The 20,595-nt window shown below is 42.8% G+C and overlaps 1 protein-coding gene and 1 long non-coding RNA gene across 19 annotated transcripts in view; one reads left to right on the top strand and one right to left on the bottom strand.

Annotated features, from left to right (window-relative positions):
- LOC129634894 (uncharacterized) overlaps positions 1-20,595 on the top strand; it is a 126,395-nt gene that overhangs the window by 104,836 nt on the left and 964 nt on the right. Inside the window, exons 3-5 of one of the 3 annotated variants that reach the window (XR_008705977.1) lie at positions 12,148-12,270; positions 14,571-14,648; positions 18,401-18,490. This is a non-coding gene — a long non-coding RNA (uncharacterized LOC129634894). The remainder of the gene's footprint in view (positions 1-12,147; positions 12,271-14,570; positions 14,649-18,400; positions 18,491-20,595) is intronic. The other 2 variants (XR_008705978.1, XR_008705976.1) reach the window with 2 other exon arrangements.
- Positions 9,626-20,595, bottom strand: part of ARPP21 (cAMP regulated phosphoprotein 21) — a 165,353-nt gene continuing 154,383 nt past the window's right edge. For all 16 annotated transcript variants that reach the window (XM_055557344.1, XM_055557342.1, XM_055557336.1 and 13 more), the window contains 2 exons: positions 11,585-11,733; positions 9,626-10,427 (listed from right to left, as the gene is read on the bottom strand). In XM_055557344.1, the coding sequence (XP_055413319.1) occupies positions 10,170-10,427; positions 11,585-11,733 (407 nt within the window). In that variant the 3' untranslated portion in view covers positions 9,626-10,169. The remainder of the gene's footprint in view (positions 10,428-11,584; positions 11,734-20,595) is intronic.

Here is a 20,595-nt window from a genome sequence, read left to right as displayed (position 1 = left end):
GATTTCATGGCTTTAGCACTTAGCTGCTGTTTTGGGGGTAGCCTTAAGAAAAATCTAATAGAACACATATAAAGTGGCTTAGTGGGACTCCCTTGTAAACACTTCTGAGACTGGTATTTGGGGATTAGAATATCTTTACTATAGATTATTTTAATGTTAGGTTATTCAGGTTGTGCGTTTACTTTTTGTCATTCTTGGTAATCAATATCTTGTAAATATGGTATCCATTTTTCAAATTTATTGGCATAAAGTTGTTCATAGCATCCATACTATTTTTTTTTTGTTTATAGTTAGGCCCCATTTTTCCTTTCTAATATTGTTGTTGTTATTGTTTGTGTTTATTTGGCTCTGCCAGGTCTCACCTGTGACATGTGGGATCTTTGATCTCTGTTGCAGCATGTGGGATCTTTAGTTGTGGCACGTGGGATCTAGTTCCCCAACCTGGGTCGAACCCAAGGCCCCTTGCATTGGGAACATGGAGTCTTAGCCACTTTACCACTGGGGAAGTTTCCCTTTTTCATAGTGTTTTTCTTTCTCTTTTCATCGTTCATCCCATCAGAGTAACAACATTTCCATTCCACTTTTATTTATTCTCAGTAGCAGGAAGGACCCAGTGTCCATCAAAGGCTTGCATTTCCTTTTCCATACTGTGGACTTCTTGCTGTTAAGTGGTCCCCAACCGGGCCCACATTTCTCAGACTTTCCACGCAGTGAAGTGCATCCACATGCACAGAGGGATATGTCCCTTCTCACACTTCTTATCCACTGACTGGATGCAGAGGACTTAGCCATACAGAAGGTTGGCTTCTCAAGCTGAAAGGACTCTGGGTCCCTCTGTACAGCAGCCAGAGTAATGCACTTCTCATGTCTCTGACAGTGGGGACTCTAAAAATTATGACTACCTTTCCACCAAGGCCAACATGCTGCCCAAGACCTTCATGAGCTCAGCAGAGATGCTAAAGTAGGCTTGCTCTCTAGACGTGTGGGTCTCTGACAGAGACTTTGACTTGAGAACTCTCTATAGGTCTTGCTGCAACTTTCTTGAGTTGCTCTGAATTCTAAGCCTTTTTCTTTCTCCTGCACAGATGTCAGACTTGCGTCAGGTCAAATGACTCTGATGGCTTTCTGCAGCTCCCTAGACATTTCTCCTTATTGAATTTTCCTCCTATGTCTTTAAAAAGTCTAATTCCATCTTGGCATATGCTTTTCAGAGGCTTGAACTAATAGAGATGGTGCCCAGAGTGGATATAAGATGCCGTTCTGAGTTCCTTGGCACGTGGTTGCCTTGCTGAATGCTGCACTGGTGATGATGGGGTCAGGCCTCACTATGGGGAAGATGCCCTTGTAGGGGTGAAAGTTCAAGCATATGAAAGGCACTAGGAGAAAATGTCTACAGGGCAGCAGAGAGGTGAGGTGGCTAGAGGTACTGCTAAGTGGTATCTTCACCCTGCAAGGAGGCTAACAAAGAACCACAGACCATTCACAAGTCTTAAGGATGAGAGCCAGAGGGCCTCTCTGGGAGTGCATAAAAAGGCTTCCAACTTCCACAGTAGGAGAGGGGACACAGCTGAGTAGCAAACATAAAACCTCATAATTTCAGAGCTCCAGAGATCCTGAATGTTCAGTTGAATAGGTCTGCAATGCTATAGTCTCTGGATGAGAAAACCAGAAACCCTGGAATGTGGCATAGGGGTATCCTGATAGAAGGGCCAGGGGATGTTGGTTCTGCAGGCCCCTCTGAACCTCTGGAGGGCATGGAAGTGGCTCCTCCCCAGCACTTGGCTGGGAATCTCCATGAGATCCCTTCTCCCGCTCAGCAGACACTCTTGCTTCCTATCCTTGCTGGTAGGCTGATAACTAGTGTTAAATCCCTATGTACACTGGCTGGAAAATCACTGGTCCTGATAAGGGAGGGAACAGATGATGAAAGAAAGGAATAGCAATGATTAGAGAACTGTACAAGCAAGACCCAGACGTTAGTTTCTGAGGGTGCTTGATCTTGGAGCTAGGATTCAAAAGCAAGGCTCCTGACCTGAGGTAAAGGATGCTTTTATCTGCCCGATGCTGCACATGTAGGAGTTTGTGTGAAGGAATAATCATGTCATGCATCCTCATGGCCAGTAGTACTGACTGATTAATGGCCACCAGTTTGAACAGATCAACCAGTTGGTTGTAGAAGGTTTAAATAAGATTGGGGGTGGGGAGAGAGAGGGACAGAGGGGCAGAGGGAGAGAGAGAGATGTACGTACTTATACACGTGTGTGTGTGTCTGTGTGTGTGTAAAATACCCTAGGACACTGACACAGAGTGGATTTTGAACAACTATAGCCTTCTAGGTTCTCCTTGCCTCTTTCATGGGTATTCCATTTACAGTCTACATTTTTTGCATAAAAAACAGAATACAGACATCACAGTCCTTGGGCACTGTGCAGATCCTTCGTTAATGGAAGGTAAGCTAGCTGAGCCTGGGAAATCTCCAGAGAGGATGGCGTGTGGCCACAGTAAAGCAATAAATCATAAAACCATCTTCCAGCAGCCTCAGCTGCAAGTGTTTTTTTTTTTTTTTTTTTTAATCTACTCTTTTAAACAACTCTTTTTAACAGCGTCTCACTGTTTCTCCCTTAGGAAATTATTTCATTGTATAATTGCCCTTGCTTCCAGTGAAATTTTTCTTAATGTCCAATTCAAATTGTAGCATTTTTCAGTCTCAGGCCATTGCTCTCTATTACATTACCATTAAGCACTTTAAGTAACTCCTCTCTCTTTTGAAAAGGATGAAATTGGCTCTTGAGTTTCATTGGAAAATGTGGCCTCCTCCTTGTAGACAAATTTTAAGCACTTGAAAAAGATAGGTGATTGTCTTATTTCTTAAAAAAAATTTTTTTTCTGTTTTTCATCAGCTTAGAAACAATTCATGGGACAGATATATATGATTCAGATGGCACTATATACTTGATGTTTCTTCCAATCACCCTGTAATAGAAGGGTGTGTTTGTGCTTAGTCGTGTCCGACTCTTGCGACCCCATGGACTGTGGCCCGCCAGGCTCCTCCGTCCATGGGATTCTCCAGCCAAGAATACTGGAGTGGGTTGCCATTTGCTTCTCCAGTGAGCTGAAGTAGTTGATGTAAAAAAGAGATGACATTTGTGCATAGACAGCAGTGCCTACTGACTTACTTGCTGGAGAACCCAGGAGAAGCAGCTGCAAACTCTGTATGCAAAGAAATCCAATTACAAGAAGGTCGGAGTCTTCTGATAGCATTATGGCAACACAAACAGCAGTGGTTTCCAAGCTGTTAACACAATAAAATCCTTTGGGGTACAGAGGGAGCAATAAGGCCCTACGTCATCCCCACATTTAACCAGATCTGTTTTATTGGACCATTCCTATGGGGATGTTGGATCTCTTAACAAGAAACATGATTCAAAACCTCACAATAGGGACTTCCCTGGTTGCCCAGTGGTTAAAACTCTTTGCTTCCAGTGCAAGGGGTGTGGGTTTGATCCCTAGTTGGGGAACTAAGATCCCACATGCTGCACAACATGGCCAACCTCCCCCATCAAATTTCACAATAAGCTGTCCTATTTTTAATTCCAGGACCTTGATATTCTGTGTCCTCTTCTCCTTCTCTACCCCCACATGAGCACCCCTCCGCCGCCACCCCCGCCATCCCCTGTTTGCACCAGACTCTGAAGAAGTGAGGTCTTGAACATTCAAAAAGCAACTCTTTTCCAACAGGATGCTATCTAGCCCAATCAGTCTGACCAGTGCATCAGCGATATACACATTATCATGAATGCCTGATGTGTTTGCTCCTTGACTGTTCATCAAATCCTGGTTTCAAGGCTCACCCCTCTTCAGATTTACGTCTCCTCCTGTTTGCTCAGTATCTGACTTCCTTTCCTCCTGTAACAACAGTGAGAGGAATATGGAATAAAGCAGTGAAACAAAACAAATAATAAACTTGAATGTCAAAGCACTCACTGCACATCTGCAGTCAGGGGGTTGGTTATTATTGTCTGAGCAGAAGCAGCCTCATGCCCAGTAGATGACCCGGTTCTCTGTTAGGACATCAATCAGAAGGTGATTTTCCTCCATGAAAGAATTGTATCAGATGCCTCTCCCCCGCACTGTGTGCACAACGCAGGGGGCAGCAGAGAACCCAGTTCCAGGAGTAAAAAGCTCTTACCACTGATGACACGTAATAGGGGTAAATCTACTTTGGAAGGAGAAGATTGGAGGTTGCAAAACTTCACAGAAGGCAACTTGAACTTAAAACAGACACTACAGCTGAGGACTACTGGAAAATAATGTCAAAGCCCTAATGAAAATAGCTTTCTCAGTAAAGAGGGTTTTAGACAGAATAATAGGGGAGGAAGCAAATATTTTTGGTCCTGTATAGAAGAAGTGGCATCCGGCAAAGTACAGAAAAAAAAACAAACACTGTTTTGTGAGCCAGAATGGATAAATGTCTCACCAGTTTTATTCTGTTTTGTCTTTTAACAAGAGCGACTAGGCAGTTGATATCTGATGTTGCTGCATATTGGGGGTTGATACAAGATACATCGTGATGGAGACTTGGCGGCCCCACTGTGCTGTTTCAGTTTTCTCTTCAGTCTCATTTGTTTTATCTTAAAAGTTTGTAGGAACTGTGCCTTGCGATGCAGCTTAAGACAGTGCGCTTAGGTACAGAAGCTTCTGTCCACGAGGGAAGAAGGATATACATAGCACTAAAGCTTTGCTGCCCATAAAAACAGAATCGCTAAGACTTAAGAGCTAGGACTCATTTCTGACTGAGCCCAACAATGCTGATGGTAACTGTTTGCGCCCAATCATCACTATTATTGTGTTCATCTCTGGTTTCTGAATGAAGATCCTTTTTGAGTCTCATCCACACCACTTGCTGAGGCCCATGCTTCTTTATGAACCATGGCTGAGATCACATGACTTTTCATTCCCAAATCTTCAGGAGCCTCTGGCTGCCTGTTAACTCTTGACCGGCTTTCAAGATCACCCCAGCCAGGCCCTCTGTCAATTTCCCATTATTCAGTCTCTTCTTTTCTTCTGGACTTCACCTCCCACTCCAGCCAGCCTCTACAGGAAGTCCCCAACACGCAAGCCTTCAAGTTGGGAACTTTCAAAGATATGAATGTGCTTCTGGTTCTAGCAAGGAACCAGAACCCATGCCATCAACATCAGGCATGAGTGAAATTGCAGTCTGCTGTCCATCTTCTGTTGCTGAGAGTCCTTCAGCTCTGCCATCTCCCGCCTGCCCGCCCTCCTCCCGTCGGTCACTTCTTGCCTGTTCACTCGATACCAGCCCCTGTATGCCAGCTGTTGCACTGTACTGCCATACTTTTCAAGGTACTGGACTGTAAGATTAAAAATGTTTATTTTTTGTTTGGTTTTTTTAGTGTCATTTGTGTGAAAAGTAGTATAAACCTATTACACTACAGTACTATATAGCCGATTGTGTTAGTTGGGGACCTAGGCTAACTGTTGGACTTACGAACAATTTAGACTTACGAATGCACTCTTAGAACAGAACTTTTTTGTATGTAGGGGACTTACTGTAGTTCATCTTTTTCTTCCTTTTTCTCTGCCTAGGCATTTCTCCTGGTTAGGCTGGGGCTCACCCACACTACGGTCTGCAGGCTCAAATTCCATCTGTTCAACAGGGCCCCGGTCAAAAGCCTCATAAAACCACAGCCAGAAGCCACCCGTTCCTTCTCCAGAATCTTATTTTAATGTGTCTTATATTTAAAATAGGAGACCTATAACTAGCTTCCTATATTTTTAGTTAGTTATTTGGTATAATTTATTCTGAAAACTCACAAAGTTCCTAAAAGGCACAGTCTCCATAGACTGTGGTACAAGGTCTTGAAATGAATAAGAAGGCATCAATGCTTGGATGCATAAATCAGTCTTCTTCTCTTTTATACTCACATAGAGATCTGAAAGGTCGTTTGGAATAATTATATCTACATAGCTGTAAGACTGTTACTACCATTTTAGACATAAATAGAAATATGAAGTCCTTCAATATTAAGAATCGAAAAGTCCAGAAATATTGGTGCCAAGGCTTACCTTTCAGTGCATGTGTTCAAGGAGTAAATAATGCACTCCAGGGGCAGTTACCCAAAGATGTCACAGCTGGAAATAAGGTTGTAGTATTATTACATTTACCCTTTATAATAGTCTAATATGGTATCTATAGAAATAAAATAACCATGTTTGTACTCTTGGTTTCAGATGCCTTAATATAATTAAAAATATAGGTACCTCATATTAGTCTCTTGATATATTCTATGAAGAGAAGGATATTTTGTTCAAATATGTTTGACAAAATATGCAAATTATGCTTCCCTGTTACATCATAAAGGTTTCCAGAAATCAGATAGCTTTTTAAAAGATTGTTTGGCCTTCATTAACCTTGTCTTCCAATTATAATTGTCCTGGGAACAGTCAGGTTTAATCTAACAACTATAAATATCCCAAGGAAAAAGTCTTCTATGGAAAATGTTTTAGAAAAACTGTTGTAAGATATTGCTTGGATTTTAAAGTCTGCAAGATGTGGTTGGACTCCACCTTTAGGGTGAGGTATGTGCAGTTCTTTTTTTGTTTTTGGCCTGGGAATGATGAGTTTGCCCCTGAGGGCACCCCGGTGCTGGTGAGGGTGGGCATGCCCCTCTGTCCTGGATGTGCCCGTGTATGCAGAATACAGGCAGCCGGGGGACAGGCGCATGGAAGCGGCCTCCCACGCCAACCGCCGGCAAAAGTGGAGGCAGAGTCCAAGCGCTCACTTATTTTGACAGCAAAAGCCGTTTCTGCTGCCACTTTCTTTCCCCTGATTGTGTCTGCTTTGTCCTTCCTTCTTCTCGAGAAGCTGCTCTGGCTCATATGTGCTCCACTTTTCCCCCCTGTATTTTGGCTGCACCACGCAGCACGGGTGATCTTACTTCCCCCACCAGGGACTGAACCCACGCTCCCTGTGGTGGGAGTGCAGTGTCCTAACCAGTGGACCACCAGGCACGTCCCTACCCCAGCTATTTTGTTTTGTGATTTATGACTTAGCCTCCAGCTATATTTATAATTAATTACATAATTCGATTTCCATAATGTTATGTAACACACTGTCTTATCCTACTCCATGTGCTGGGGAATGATATTAAAACAATAAAATGGCTGAAATTCATTGGTATCCTAATTAGAACATTTAGTTCTAACCATCACAGTATAACCAAATGTATGAGAAAACTTACAAGAGTAAATCTGTGGGCATGAAATGTATTTGTAATCTTACTTGGAATTGTGCCACTAATTAGGATATAATCAAGTATGCAGTAAAAGTTTGCTGAATAAATGAATGCATGAGTCACTTGTGTTCTCTTTTACTTTAACATGGAGAATCATTAGAGATGACTGTATATTTACATATGTATCTATATAAGTTTATAGACATATATAATTTCCAAATGTGATTGTAATACAATTTTAATCAACGTGAAAACAATTGAATGTTCTCCTGACAGTAAATTAAATTCTGGAAGTGTTTCATTAATAAAACTGTCTCCCTACGCAGCCATCTCGAATATTCAAATGTAAAGTAAGTTTAACATGATATTAGGAATAAAGTAATATGGGATACAAACACTTAGTGAAAGGAAGGAAGATGGCTCAGCTATAAACAGTAAGTAAAGGGATTTGCTATGCAATAAAAGTCAAATGTCTAAATATGAGAGTAATACATTTGGAAAAGAATGGCCAACAACAGCAAAGATCTATCTGTCTTTACCCTTAGCATGATGTAGGCTTCAAATCCATGGGAAAGAAGTCTCAGTAATTCTAAGACTCCTTAAAGAAGTGCTTTAAATTTCTCAGAATAATATGAAAAGAAAAACATTCAGCCTATATTTGGATCCTTGGGTTTGGGATCACTGCCAGGGTCAGAGGGCTCCCTGGAAAATGTATTTCAAAAATGAGTCCATATTGGTCAGCCGCCTCCTTCCATTAGGGGAAAATACTAATTTGGCGAACACTTTGCTTCTTCTCAGAGCAGCTCTTGGTTTAAAAGCTACTCAACCTATTGGTTTAATGGCTCAATTTAAAAATGCAACATCCCTTTTTCTTAGAACATTTTTCATAGTTCTGGTTTACTTATGATGAAGTCAGTTGACTGAGAAGTTGGGAAATGGAACAGACTTCACAAGGAATGAAGCTGATGATGGTATGTGTGAAATTCCCTTTTAAAGGAAAATTAATGTAAAATTAAAGAACAGTGATCACCGACTCAATGGACACGGGTTTGGGTGGAGTCCGGGAGTTGGCGATGGACAGGGAGGCCTGGCGTGCTGCGGTTCATGGGGTCACAAGGAGTCGGACACGACTGAGCGACTGAACTGAATCTGGAAGGTAGTTTGCATCTGGCTGCCTAATTCCATCTCCAGCTAAAGGACATGGACATGAAAAAAATCTAATCTACAGAATGTGGTAATATGAAAAATAATGGGAATTACCCAAATATACTTTCCAAATCCTTCTCACTGGCAAGTGTTTTTTAGGTGTAGAGTTAACAGAACTGTTAGTCACTGTACTTCTATAGCGAAGTGAAAGCTGTGGGGTTTTATTCTCTCATTAAATACCCCCTGGAAGGGCCAACGGTGATACTCAGATGTAATTTTTCAAAGGGTGTCATAAATCAGTCTTACCTGCAGAATCCACAGGGAGGTAAACATTTTGAGATTACACAGAAACAGCCTTTTCAATGTTTTTTGTGTGTGTGACTGTTTTGCATCTTTGTAACCAAATTCTTGCTCTATTTTGCCTTGTTTTAAATCATTAGGACAAGCATTAGCACCTTTGAGTTCCTGACTTACTGTCAATACCTGTAATACTTTACACTGTGTGACCTAACATAATGGGTTAAGTTAGACTGGGCCGGTTTATTTTCTTTCTTTCTTTCTTTCTGATTGTGTTGGGTCTTCATTGTGGAGCACAGGCCTTCTCTTGTTGCGGAGAGCGGGTTTCTCACTGTGGTGGCTTCTCTTCCGGCACACGGGCTCCAGGGCGTGCAGGCTCAGTAGCTGTGGCACATGGGTTCAGTTGCCCCCTGGCATGTGGCATCCTCCTGGACCAGGGACTGAACTTGTGTTCCCTGCATTGGCAGGTGGATTCTCGACCACTGGGCCACCCAGGGAAGTCCTAGATTGTGCCTCTTTTAATTTCCCTCTAAGCAAAGATACCTTGTTTCCCAGGTGGTGGATGGAATTTGAATGGAGGTGGTGCAGGGTTTAGCACAGGATTTGGTATAGAGCTGCTGTTCGCGGATTTTCCCAGCTGGTGAAGTACAGCTACATGCATTCAGTGGGCCTGAAACTAAAGGCCAGATGCGTACATTTCAAAAATGTGTGTTCAATGAGTGGATGCGCCGCATGGCTTTTATTTCCAGGAGCCAGCCCTGTGGTATTCACGACAAGAACTGCAGTTGGTGCAGTGTTTGCCTACTAGTGTGATACCAGTTCATCTACAAACACCCAGAATATCTTTTCTGTGCATTATTTATAAAGTAGTGCTTGAAGGGGATAAAAGGGACACAAGCCAACACACAGGGGAACAGAGAGTGAAAGAAACTGGTGGTAAAAACATGACCTTCCTCCATAAGGTCAAATAGTTTTATTTCGATTAAACACTACAATACAGTATATATCCATTAAAAAAAGAAAACTCTATTGTGTATATAAATTATTCCTTCCATTCATCAATTCTTTTCTTTTCCATTACAGCTTTGGTACAATGTGATTGCAGTATATAATTTTTTTTAAATACTTCTTAGCATCACAAACTCAACACAAAGTACAAAACTAAGAATCCAAATTAGGGATAGTATCGTCTACACAGTGGTATTCAGTGGTAGGAGAAAATCTTACCTTGATGAATTCATGTCACTAGCTAAGCTAGAAAGGCATACCTAGCGGACATGACGGAAATATGCACCATTAACCAGCTAACGTGTGGATTAGTCTTTTTTTTTTTTTTTTTTTACAGAATACCAGCAGCAGTCATTTGGGTGTGGAGTGAATACTTAAGTCCTCAGCGAGTTTGCCCACCTGGCTCCTCTTCCCGCAAAGGGCCACGGTAGTGTCGGAAGACACGGGCCACGGCTGGAGAGCTCAGAACTTGACCTGCCACCCGGCGTTGCTCATGCTGGCACAGTTGGTCCTGCAGCTGGCCGACACCACGGGGACAGTGCTGGAGGGGCAGGGCGGGCCCATCAGCCTAAGGTTGTTCTGAGGGGTCGGCGGTGTGACGTTACAGTACACGGGCAACCCGGCGGCTGGGAGGGAGCCTTGGCCTGCCTGGGTAGGTAGCATGAGTGGCTGTTGGTACGACTGCTGGGGCAGTCCTTGAGAACCCTGGGTCATTGGCACCTGTGTGGAGACACAAGACACGTCCCTGAATGAGGAGGGCCTTCTGGGGTGTCCCGCAAACTACGGTCGTGTCATCAAAAACAGTCACGCTTTGGGGTTGGAGTCCCAGCTCTGCCTTTTATCAGCTGTTTTACACTGGGCAAACCATTTAACTGCTCTGATTTTCTGATTCCATGTGCATAATGACACCTCCTTCAAAGTGACCCCTGAAAGGGCTGCAGGAGGATGCAACAGCCCTTGGGCTGTGTCTGGTGAGAAGTAAATGCTCAGAAAGTGTTAGCTTTGAGCCTCTTTCCTTCCCCTTTCCTCGCTCTCCAGGGACTGCCATCTGGACCATCCCCTTCTCTGGATTTCTCTCTGTTTTGGAAAGACATGCTCCCATTCTGGTTTTATGCAAAGTGGCCTGGAGCCACTGATAATAAAAGAGGCTCTTGTCCCAGGAACCTACCTCACTCTCAACTTGCAACTTTCAAGAACATTTCATATTGAGTTGGCGGTAGAGACCGGTGCAACGTGAACAAGGATGGTCAAGGCAGGAAGACTGAGGATAGGGTCTCTAGGACCAGAGGTACTTGGTGCAGCTAAACTGAATGATTAACATACTTCACCAACCCTTCACTTTCCCGCTCAGTGAATTTCAGAATATACATTACAGAAGGGGGTGTGACACTTTAAATACTCAATGTGAGTTTAGTCTGGAAAATGCAACTGTCAGGTCCAATAAATACCCTTTAGATCAATCTGAGATGCCATTTAAAAAGCTTTATAAGTTAAATTTGTGGTGAAATAAAGTTTCTTTGGCTGGGATCAAAACAAACGAAAATTTGTCACGAGGACTGTCTCTCATTAAGTACCATTTCAAAAGAATGTCCAGAGGTCTTCATGAACAGAACTTGATAGAATTGTCCTTCATGAATAGAAAGTTTATATGGAACCAGACTTAGAAGGGCATTCAAAAGCCATTTGTGTTATAGAAATGTACATTTTCTGTTTTCTATTTGTCTAGTGTAATCTTGACTCAAAATCAACCATCAACACGATGGCACCTAGCACCCCCTACCACCTAGCCAACCATCTGAGACGGGGACACACCCACAGCCTGTACTTCGCCAAGTTCCGCTTTTCAAAGCACTGTTTCCCAAGCTCCAGACACGCACCTGATAATTAGACACGGTTGGGTAGGAGACCATCACGCTCTGCACTGGAGTTCCTTGCTGGCTGCTCATCACGCCCTGACTCTGAGGTGGCTGCTGCACCCCCATGAGGCCTTGGAACCCCTGCTGACCAGACAAGACTGGCTGGTAACCTGCAAAGAGGAAACATCTTTTGAACTGGTTGTACCGAGGAGAACGAAGATGAAATTGCGTGGAGTAAGAGAACTTCTTCACCAGCCAACCTGAAGACCTTTCACTCTCTGTATTAGGAACGCGTATTTCCTAACTATGCACGTTTTGCTTCTCAAGAGTGGATGAGGCCATGACTCCAAAAAATTCACTGATATTTCCATCCAAGGGTTAGTGTTGTGGTAGGGGTACATTCTTCATGACACAAAGATGGGAACCTCTACTGATGTTGGTTGACTGCTGTAAATTATACCTTTCAGATCTGTCTTTTGCTTTGGTTTCAATGATACTTGGAGAAGTCACAAAGTATCAAGTTTTTCTTTATTAAATTGACTCATTTTCTCACCTTCTGACTCCTGCACTACCTCACTTCACAGAGAGATCATCAAACAGCCTCTTAACTTGGGACACGTCCTATTTTCCATGCCCTAGTGCACCAGAAGACTCACAACTCGACCTAATTCAATATTCGTTGACTCAGACAAAGGCAACAACAGCAGGTACGTCAGACTTTTATTCTGTTCCACTACTAGCCCCCGAGAGAGCGTTCTGGCAAAACACTCCCATAAAAGACCATGTATATATCATAGATTATACAGAATACAAAATTTAAAGAATGTATCTGCTGGTCTTCCAGGTGGGCCAGTTGGTAGGGCTTCTTTTCTTTCTTTTTTAAGGGCACCAGAATTTATTCTAATTATTTTAACCCCTACTACAAGATGTGGTTTAAAATGCATTCTTAAAGCAAGGCTGTCAACTATTCTTATAAATATTGGAAAGAAAGTTATGATGTTGGTGAAGATGACATGTGATAGAGAAATAAAACAGATTCCCTTCATGCTATAAAATAAGGTCCTTCCAGAGCTCCTGTTATTAATCGTACTGAAACCAGGCCAACTGCTGTCTTAATACAGTTCTCTGGGAGACAGGCTTTACATTTTCTTGATGCGAACACTAAGTTTTACAATCAGATTTAAAAAATTGAAACAAAGGGTAAAAAATTCCTAATCAGTGCCCATTGTTCATAAATAGCCTTTCTTTTGAGTGTATGTGAGAGTTTCAATCGAGAAAGGATGAAATTACATTAGCGTCTTTACAATAGACAATACTTGGCAATCCTGTGTTCGGCCAAAAATGTTTTCATTCACCTTAGAAATACTGTGGAAGTGTATCTTGCAAACAGCCACTAAGTTAAGAGATCAGCTCTGTTCATCAAATGAGATGAAAATGAAGCGAAGTCAGAACACTCGAGAGAGCAAACTCGGGGATGAGCCGGGTCAGGAGGCTGGGACGGTGCCTGCACCCATCAGTGAGTGGAGCCAGGGCGTAACCTGGAAACCATCCTCTGACCTTCTTTTCTGTGCCCCATTTTTAAAAATGTTCACATCACTCTGCTTACTCCATTTTAATAATGGTTTTACTTACTAGGTTATTTTAAATTCTAGTATAGACATCACATACTAAGAATGTAATTAAGGGTCATGGCCACCTTTCCTCCAGTTTTTCTGAGTTCATGGGTACACAGTCAAAGCCTCCCTTACATGTGCTCTGCAGGTCTACTGGATCTCAATAACCTCAGCCCAGAGGGTTTATAAATAAGGCAGTGTTTGAAATTTATACAATATGGAGAAATCATCAGACTTGGGAACAAGAAATGTGACTTAAGGCCACGCCACAGTCCTCCCTACCTCCCACAATGCCTCATATGCAGGGAGAAATTTCTTTTAACATTCATTGCAAAAATCTGTTCTCTAGGATTTCCCCTTTTTATTCTCATACCCATTGGCCCTGAAAGAAAAAAATTCTGTTGCTGTTTTATTATTACTAGGACGTTACTACTAGCCATATCAAATTCACTGTAGCAAGGATTGTTGTTATATATGTTAAAAAAAAAAACAAAAAAACTTGGCATGACTGTAGAAAATTCATGATCACAGCCTTCCTTACCATGTCCTATTTCTATAGCAAAGAGCAAGCAACGTGAACACACCTTCAGGTCTATGTAATGGTGCTTATTTCTGGCTGAACAGTCAAAGTACAGGTTGAAAATGAGAGAAATGTCTTTTGAAAAAATCTGATTTATACTTGGATCTTAGGGAGAAATCCCGCTGGTCTTGGGGGTACTACTGCAGGATACACATGGCTATGATGGAACCATAAATGAGAGGGAAGAAGGGGAGGGGAGTGGGCAGGAGAGGTCGGGTGGCCTCACGTCTAAAGAGGATATATTTGCTTATTGAATCCTTCCAGCCTGTCCCAAGTCATCTTCAGAATGACTGTGTTTCACAGCGTCTGTTCAAAAATAAATCAAGATGGCCTATGAAAGATTCATTTATTACATCAGCTCTATAAACCAAAATTGGGGTGAAGGGAAAAATCAGTCGGATGATAATAGAGCTGCTAAGACATACAGAAAACAGAATGTCTTGGTAGGAAGAGGAAGTAGCTATCAGATAATATTCAAGGAGAGAAAAGGAATGAGGAGGTCGGGTGGCCTCATCCCAGTAAAGGTGCGGGCCCGGGCTGTGGTGGGAGGGGGATGCAGTTCATCTTCGCTGAGCCCATGGGTGTGGGGACACTGCCGTGGTGGGGCCCTCCCCAAGCCACTTCTGCCTGATTTGTGAACTTCAACATCCAGTCACACATAGCAATGGGCTACCAGCTCTGCACCAGGATTCCCAGAGTCAACACACTTAAGGCAAATATAGATTTATGTGGGGAGCGAATCACGCCATACAATTTCTAAATGAAAAGTTAAGGAAAGTCCAATTTATATTCATTAACCCCATTCATTTCTCAGTTCGCTCTGCAGGCAAGAAAGTCACACCTGGAATGGTTTAATTGGAGGGCCCCACTGCTCTAAGTGATGCTACAAAAGGTAGGCGGCAGAAAGGTCCTTGAGACAGGAGGCTGTGTGGAATGTGAATCTGAGCTCCGGTCTAGGAATAGACAAACAGAAATCTGAGAGCAGTGACCTCAGTGAACTAACAGGGTCTGCCCGGGACACAGCTCGCCCGAAGGCGAAGGTGGTGGAGCTGGCTGGTGGCAGCCTGCTTATCTCGTCTGCTCAAATGAGAAGCCTGTTCCCGTTTGTCAGTTCTTAGCTGTGAAATGATCTGTTTTTCATATTTATTGAGGATTAGCCAGATAGAATGCATTGTACAAAACAGAAACAGCAACAGTAGCTGCCCTGGAGGCTTGCTAGGGTGATCGTAAAGACATTAGCTATTTGTATTATTCCTTTTTCAGTTGAGGTTAATTCAATTTTCATGTCACATGCGTCATTTATTTTCTGAAGGTAAAAAGGTCAGGAATGGACAAATGCCTCCTGACCAGTAAAAGAATACCCCTCTGCTAAGATTGAGGAGGTATAACATGTAAAATGTCTGGATCTTACAGATCTGAAATTTAAAATTGTTTTGACTAAAATATGGCAGTTATTGAATACTCTTTGTAGTCCAAGGGTAATTCATTAATATTCTGTCAAGGAAACATTTTGCTTGATGTAGCATATTTATGAAAAATCAGAATGTAAATTGGAATTACAATTTAGGAATTAAAACTTGCATGATTGATACAGATGCTATTTTAACTCTTATTTGTAAATACATTGCTATGGAGCCAACATTTTGGAAATGAATGAATGACAGTCATGACCTGTGTTTTTAGGTGTTTGATTCCCTGGCTGTTGTTGGTTATGAAGGTTGAAGGTGAGGAGGGTGTATCTTAACTACAAATATTGGGCAAATATTGGGTTGGCCAGAAAGTTCGTTTGAGTTTTCCTGTACCATCTTACAGAATGAACTTTTTGGCCAACTCAGCATCTACAGAGCAAAGTAAGAAGCTACACAGTTCTCAACACCTTCCCAAGCCACCTAAGGAGTGCAATTTTCCTATTGTGTTTAAGTATTCTTAACGTGGTACAATGTCTTTTCAAATGATTCAAGTTAATAACCTGTAAAAGTAAAACCTGACTTCTCTTGGGTGAACCAACACACACGGGCTTCTAAGGAACCAGGGTAGCTGCTTCTGAATTCCAATTCTGTTCTCTGTACATGGTTTTGAGATGGAATTACAGTAGTTCAGCTGTGACATAGCTGGTGAAGAATATGAAAAAGAAAAATGTTTATCCAGGACTGGCTTCTCCCTTTGCTAAGTTTTTATAGTTCATGCATCCCACATACTACTTTCTATTAATAATATCTGCCTGGTTCTGTTCCTTGGTTTCCTATGGATTCTTTTACTTTTTCTTCTTCTTTAAAGATTCTCCATCATAACTAGCTAATTAGCTATACTGGTTTGATCGCTTACTCTGATCCAGGCAGTAAATTAAGCGCTTACACTTTGTTCTCACAACAATCCTGGGGGGTAGTCAGTGCTCTTAAACTCCTTTTACGAAAGACACAACTATGACCCAGACATTTGTCAGGGTCAGAGTGCTCGTAGGAAGGAAAGCTAGAATTTAGGTTGAGGTTTTCTGGCTTGAGCATCCCTGTTTTTGCTCCCTAAATTGTAGTACTATTCATTGCACATTCTTCCAACTCTCATATATTAACATAATTTCCTTAGCCTGGTGGCTACTCAATGGCCATTCATTGCATTAATTGTTTTCTCAATAGTTAAAACCATTAAGAGGATGAGAGTTATGATCCATAGTCTGTTGAACATGGTCTTGCTGGTATCAAAGAAAGAAAAATCAAAGGTAAAGCATAATTGCCCTGACAAAATCAACTCAGACCACTCAATAATGATTTAAAAGATTGGTCACTCAGATAACGGGATAGCAGACAGGTGGTCAGGTTGGAGCTGGGTGGGGGTGAGTCAATTGGATTCTCGTCCCTTCCTTTACTTCATTGGTTCCTAATCAGTGGAAACTACAGTTTTTATTTACTAGGTCTATTTCAAAGAACGCCTCTCCTCACAATCTTCGAAGATTCTGTACATTTACTCTGGATTGTTTTCTCAAAATGCTCTCAAAATATAAGATAAAATAACTTGGGACTTCCCTGGTGGTCCAGTGGCTGAGTCTCCCCACTCCCAGTGTAGGGGGCCAGGGTTCAATTCCTGGTCAGGGAATTAGGTCCCACATGCCACAGCTAAGACCTGGCTCAGCCAAATAAATATTTTAGAAAAAAAAGAAAAAAAGCATTTAAAAAAACTTATTTGCCCATAAAATATAACACCAGTTCTGTTACTTGATTGTATCAGGCAGCTATCTGTGGCTAAGAAAGTCATGTGACCTTTGGAAATAAAAAGTATCTATAGTATTTGAAGGAGAAGGCAATGGCACCCCACTCCAGACTCTTGCCTGGAAAATCCCATGGATGGAGGAGTCTGGTAGGCTGTGGTCCATGGGGTCGCTAAGAGTCAGACAGGACTGAGCAACTTCACTTTCACTTTTCACTTTCATGCATTGGAGAAGGAAATGGCAACCCACTCCAGTGTTCTTGCCTGGAGAATCCCAGGGACGGCGGGGCCTGGTGCGCTGCCGTCTGTGGGGTCGTACAGAGTCGGACACAACCGAAGCGACTTAGCAGCAGCAGCAGCATAGTATTTGAAAGTTGTGAAGAGAAGATACACAGAAACTCTAGGATGTCAGATGAAAAGTGTTAGTCGCTCAGTCGTGTCCGACTCTTTGTGACCCCGTGGGCTGTAGCCCGCCAGGCTCCTCTGTCCATGGAGTTCTCCAGGCAAGAATACTGGAGTGGGTAGCCTGTCCCTTCTCTAGGAGATCTTCCCAGCCCAGTGATTGAACCTGGGTCTCCTGTTTTACAGCCACTCAGAGGTGGCTGTACTTTGGGAGTTTAGAGGCTGCTCTCATGATTGTTCTAATTCTATGAACACTATGGATTTGTTCCCAAGTTTTCTTTCATTAGAAGGGCACTTTTTAAGACAGGGGTCCCTTCTGGTTTCATCTATGGGAACCACCTTGATGTTCAAGGTGGCTAGCCATGAGTGGAGAGAACAGATGTGTCCTATGGGATCATGATCTCTCTCTGGTTTCCCGAAAGAGGACCACCTCCTTATGCTTCAGAGGAGTAGGTCTGGGGTACTGGATGCCCGGTGCCCACATCAGGTAGAGTGGAAGGTGCCCTTGACAGTCCCACTGGCACTGGGCCTCCCTCGGGGTCCAGGGGCGCACGGGCCTCTTGATTGCCCTGGCCTTGGCAGACACTGTCTTGACAGTGAAGGTTAAGTGGGGTCACCTTTGATAAAGCAAGGCGTGTATCTTTTGAAGCATTTTGCCTTTATGTCAACTTCCCAATTTACGTGCCCTAAAACCCCATGTAGAACTTTTAAAAGAAAAAAAGCAGTATAGACTGGATCCGAAGACTTTTTTTTTCTCAAACATGTCCAAAGATTAAGATACAGGATAAAAATATCTTCTCTGGACATCATAAGAAGATACTGTTCTTATATATGAAGTAAAATATCATAAAACTGTCCAAAAAATGAAAAAAGAGGGGTATAAAAAAAACTGTCTTTTTTTTTTTTTTTTGCTGTTGAAGTTCATTTTGACGTCTTTCATCTTTGTGTAAGTGTCTGCCTTCATCTGATTTACCAGCCATCTCGGTCTCTGTCCTCTTTCTCTTCCTCGCCATTTATTATCCAGTGGTTTTCATTCCTTAGGAACAAGATGCAGAATGAGCGAGGGAGGCCACACCCATCCCAGGGAAGCCCAGTCCATCCTAATGAACTTGGGGAACGCTGTCACCAGCCGTAAGTGGAACTACACTTCCTGAAGCAGTGGTTTTCCTTCCTACTTTCTCTTTTGCTCATTAGCTTGCTTGCTGCACAGAGTGTAATTCTTAGAAGCCTCTTTAGTGTCCCCCGAGAATGTCCACACATGGGTCATTTTCCCAGGGCTGTCCGTACACATCAGATGATCCATCCTATTACTGCAAGCTTGGGGCCTCTTCACTGTAATTAGACCATCCGGATCCAAGTTATCGCAACTACAAAGCTAGTTTTCTTTCTCTTTTTTTTTCCCCCCAAATAAGGGCAAACATGAGAGACATTGTTAAGTGACTACAGGAACAGCTCATGCACAGAATTTCAATGAATGCCTCTGAGGGGAGCTGGCATTGAATTCCATTTTAAATGGACGAGGCTGTCATATTATTGAAGTAATTCTCTGAACTTTCCTGGCCCAGAGTGCTGTGCTGACAGCCAGAGAACCTCCACAACCCAGAGGGAGAAAACCTGCAGGAGATTCACAAATGTTTTACTTTCTTAATGAGGCTGCGTGGCTTAGAAAACGTGGCATTCTTGCATTTCTGCACGTCTACCAGTGTTAATTATGGGCATGCTTACACCAGGCTGGGTGAAAGCAAATTGGTGCTGAAGCAGCTTAGAGGAGTTCTCTCCACAGACTGAACTCAGGGTAGAGCGAAGACAAAGGTGGGTTTAATCATGGCCCATGGGAGCATTCCCTCTGGGGGGGTGTTCCCATTGACAAATTGCTTTCGATCAGCTGGCTAGAACAGGGTGATCATGAGGTCAGAAGTGGGGTCAACCCCACGGTGATTCTATTACTGTCACTCTCACATAGCTACAGGTTGTAAGCTAGCCCCGGCCAATTATTCTGAATATAAGTTCTATGGTCATAGATTCAATCTGTAGAACCCTACATCAAAACAGAAAGAAATACCCCACCTACTTTATAGTTAATCAAAAGTACCCTGTTTATATAAGAAAGCGTTATATATTATTTTTCCCAATAGTCAAAGATCACTACCTTCTTCAGTTGCAGACTGGCAGGGTTCTTACCTAAACTTTATTCTAGTGGTAGATCCCAGCATTTGGGATCTCAGTTCCTCGACCAGGGATGGAACCGATGCCTCCTGCAGTGGGAGCGCAGAGTCTTACCCACTGGACCGCCAGAGAAGTCCCTCTAGTGGTAGACTTAGCAGTTATGCTGTTCCAGTGGTCGAGTCTGCTGGGAGGCAACAGCAGTAATCTAGGCCAGAGACGATGAAGACAGGTACTAAGGCAGACACGCAGGATGAGAGACAAGGGACACACCAGGGAGACACTTAGGACATGAACGGCCAGATACTGGCAGCCAAGAGTTTCAGTGATGTCACCTGTTGGATGGACACTAGCTTGGACGTACTGTACCCTAACCACAGATGTCAGTTGTCCACTGGAACCCAGACTCTGATAAACAAAAGCCCTGATTTGTAGTGCTCACTGATTTCCCTGATGTAACTATCCCCACCAATTTCAGGCTACAAAGGGCTTAACAATCAGCTGGCAAAATTCCTGATGTTTTGAATGTTGCTCATGTGGGCCAAAACAAGAGAGCTCTGGCACACCACTGACCTGAATTCAGTATCAATCTGATTTTCAGTTTACTTAGGTTTTGCCTCTTTTATCCTTCCTTCTTTGAACCTATTGACTATGCTTTACTCTTTCTTGTAAGAAAGAATGACTGTAAGAGACATTCATAGGATTTTTATGGACATGGAGAAGACAGGCGCAGAGACACTGGACATACACTGGATATACACTGGAGTGTATACTGGACGTACACTGGAGTGTATACTAAACTGTATACTAGATGTACACTGGTGTATACTGGACTGGAGTGTATACTGGACTGTATACTAGATATACACTGGTGTATATTGGACTGGGCTGGACACTGGACTGTACACTGGATGTACACTGGAGTGTATACTAGACTAGTAGATGTACACTGGTGTATACTGGACTGGGCTGTACACTGGATGTACACTGGAGTGTATACTGGACTGTATACTAGATATACACTGGTGTATACTGGACTGGGCTGGACACTGGACTGTACACTGGATGTGTTC

This window comes from Bubalus kerabau, chromosome 20 (assembly GCF_029407905.1).
Source record: "Bubalus kerabau isolate K-KA32 ecotype Philippines breed swamp buffalo chromosome 20, PCC_UOA_SB_1v2, whole genome shotgun sequence".
NCBI classification, from domain to species: domain Eukaryota; kingdom Metazoa; phylum Chordata; class Mammalia; order Artiodactyla; family Bovidae; genus Bubalus; species Bubalus kerabau.
The sequence above is the reverse complement of the archived record's forward strand: the minus strand, read 5'-3'. Positions and strand labels throughout refer to the sequence as shown.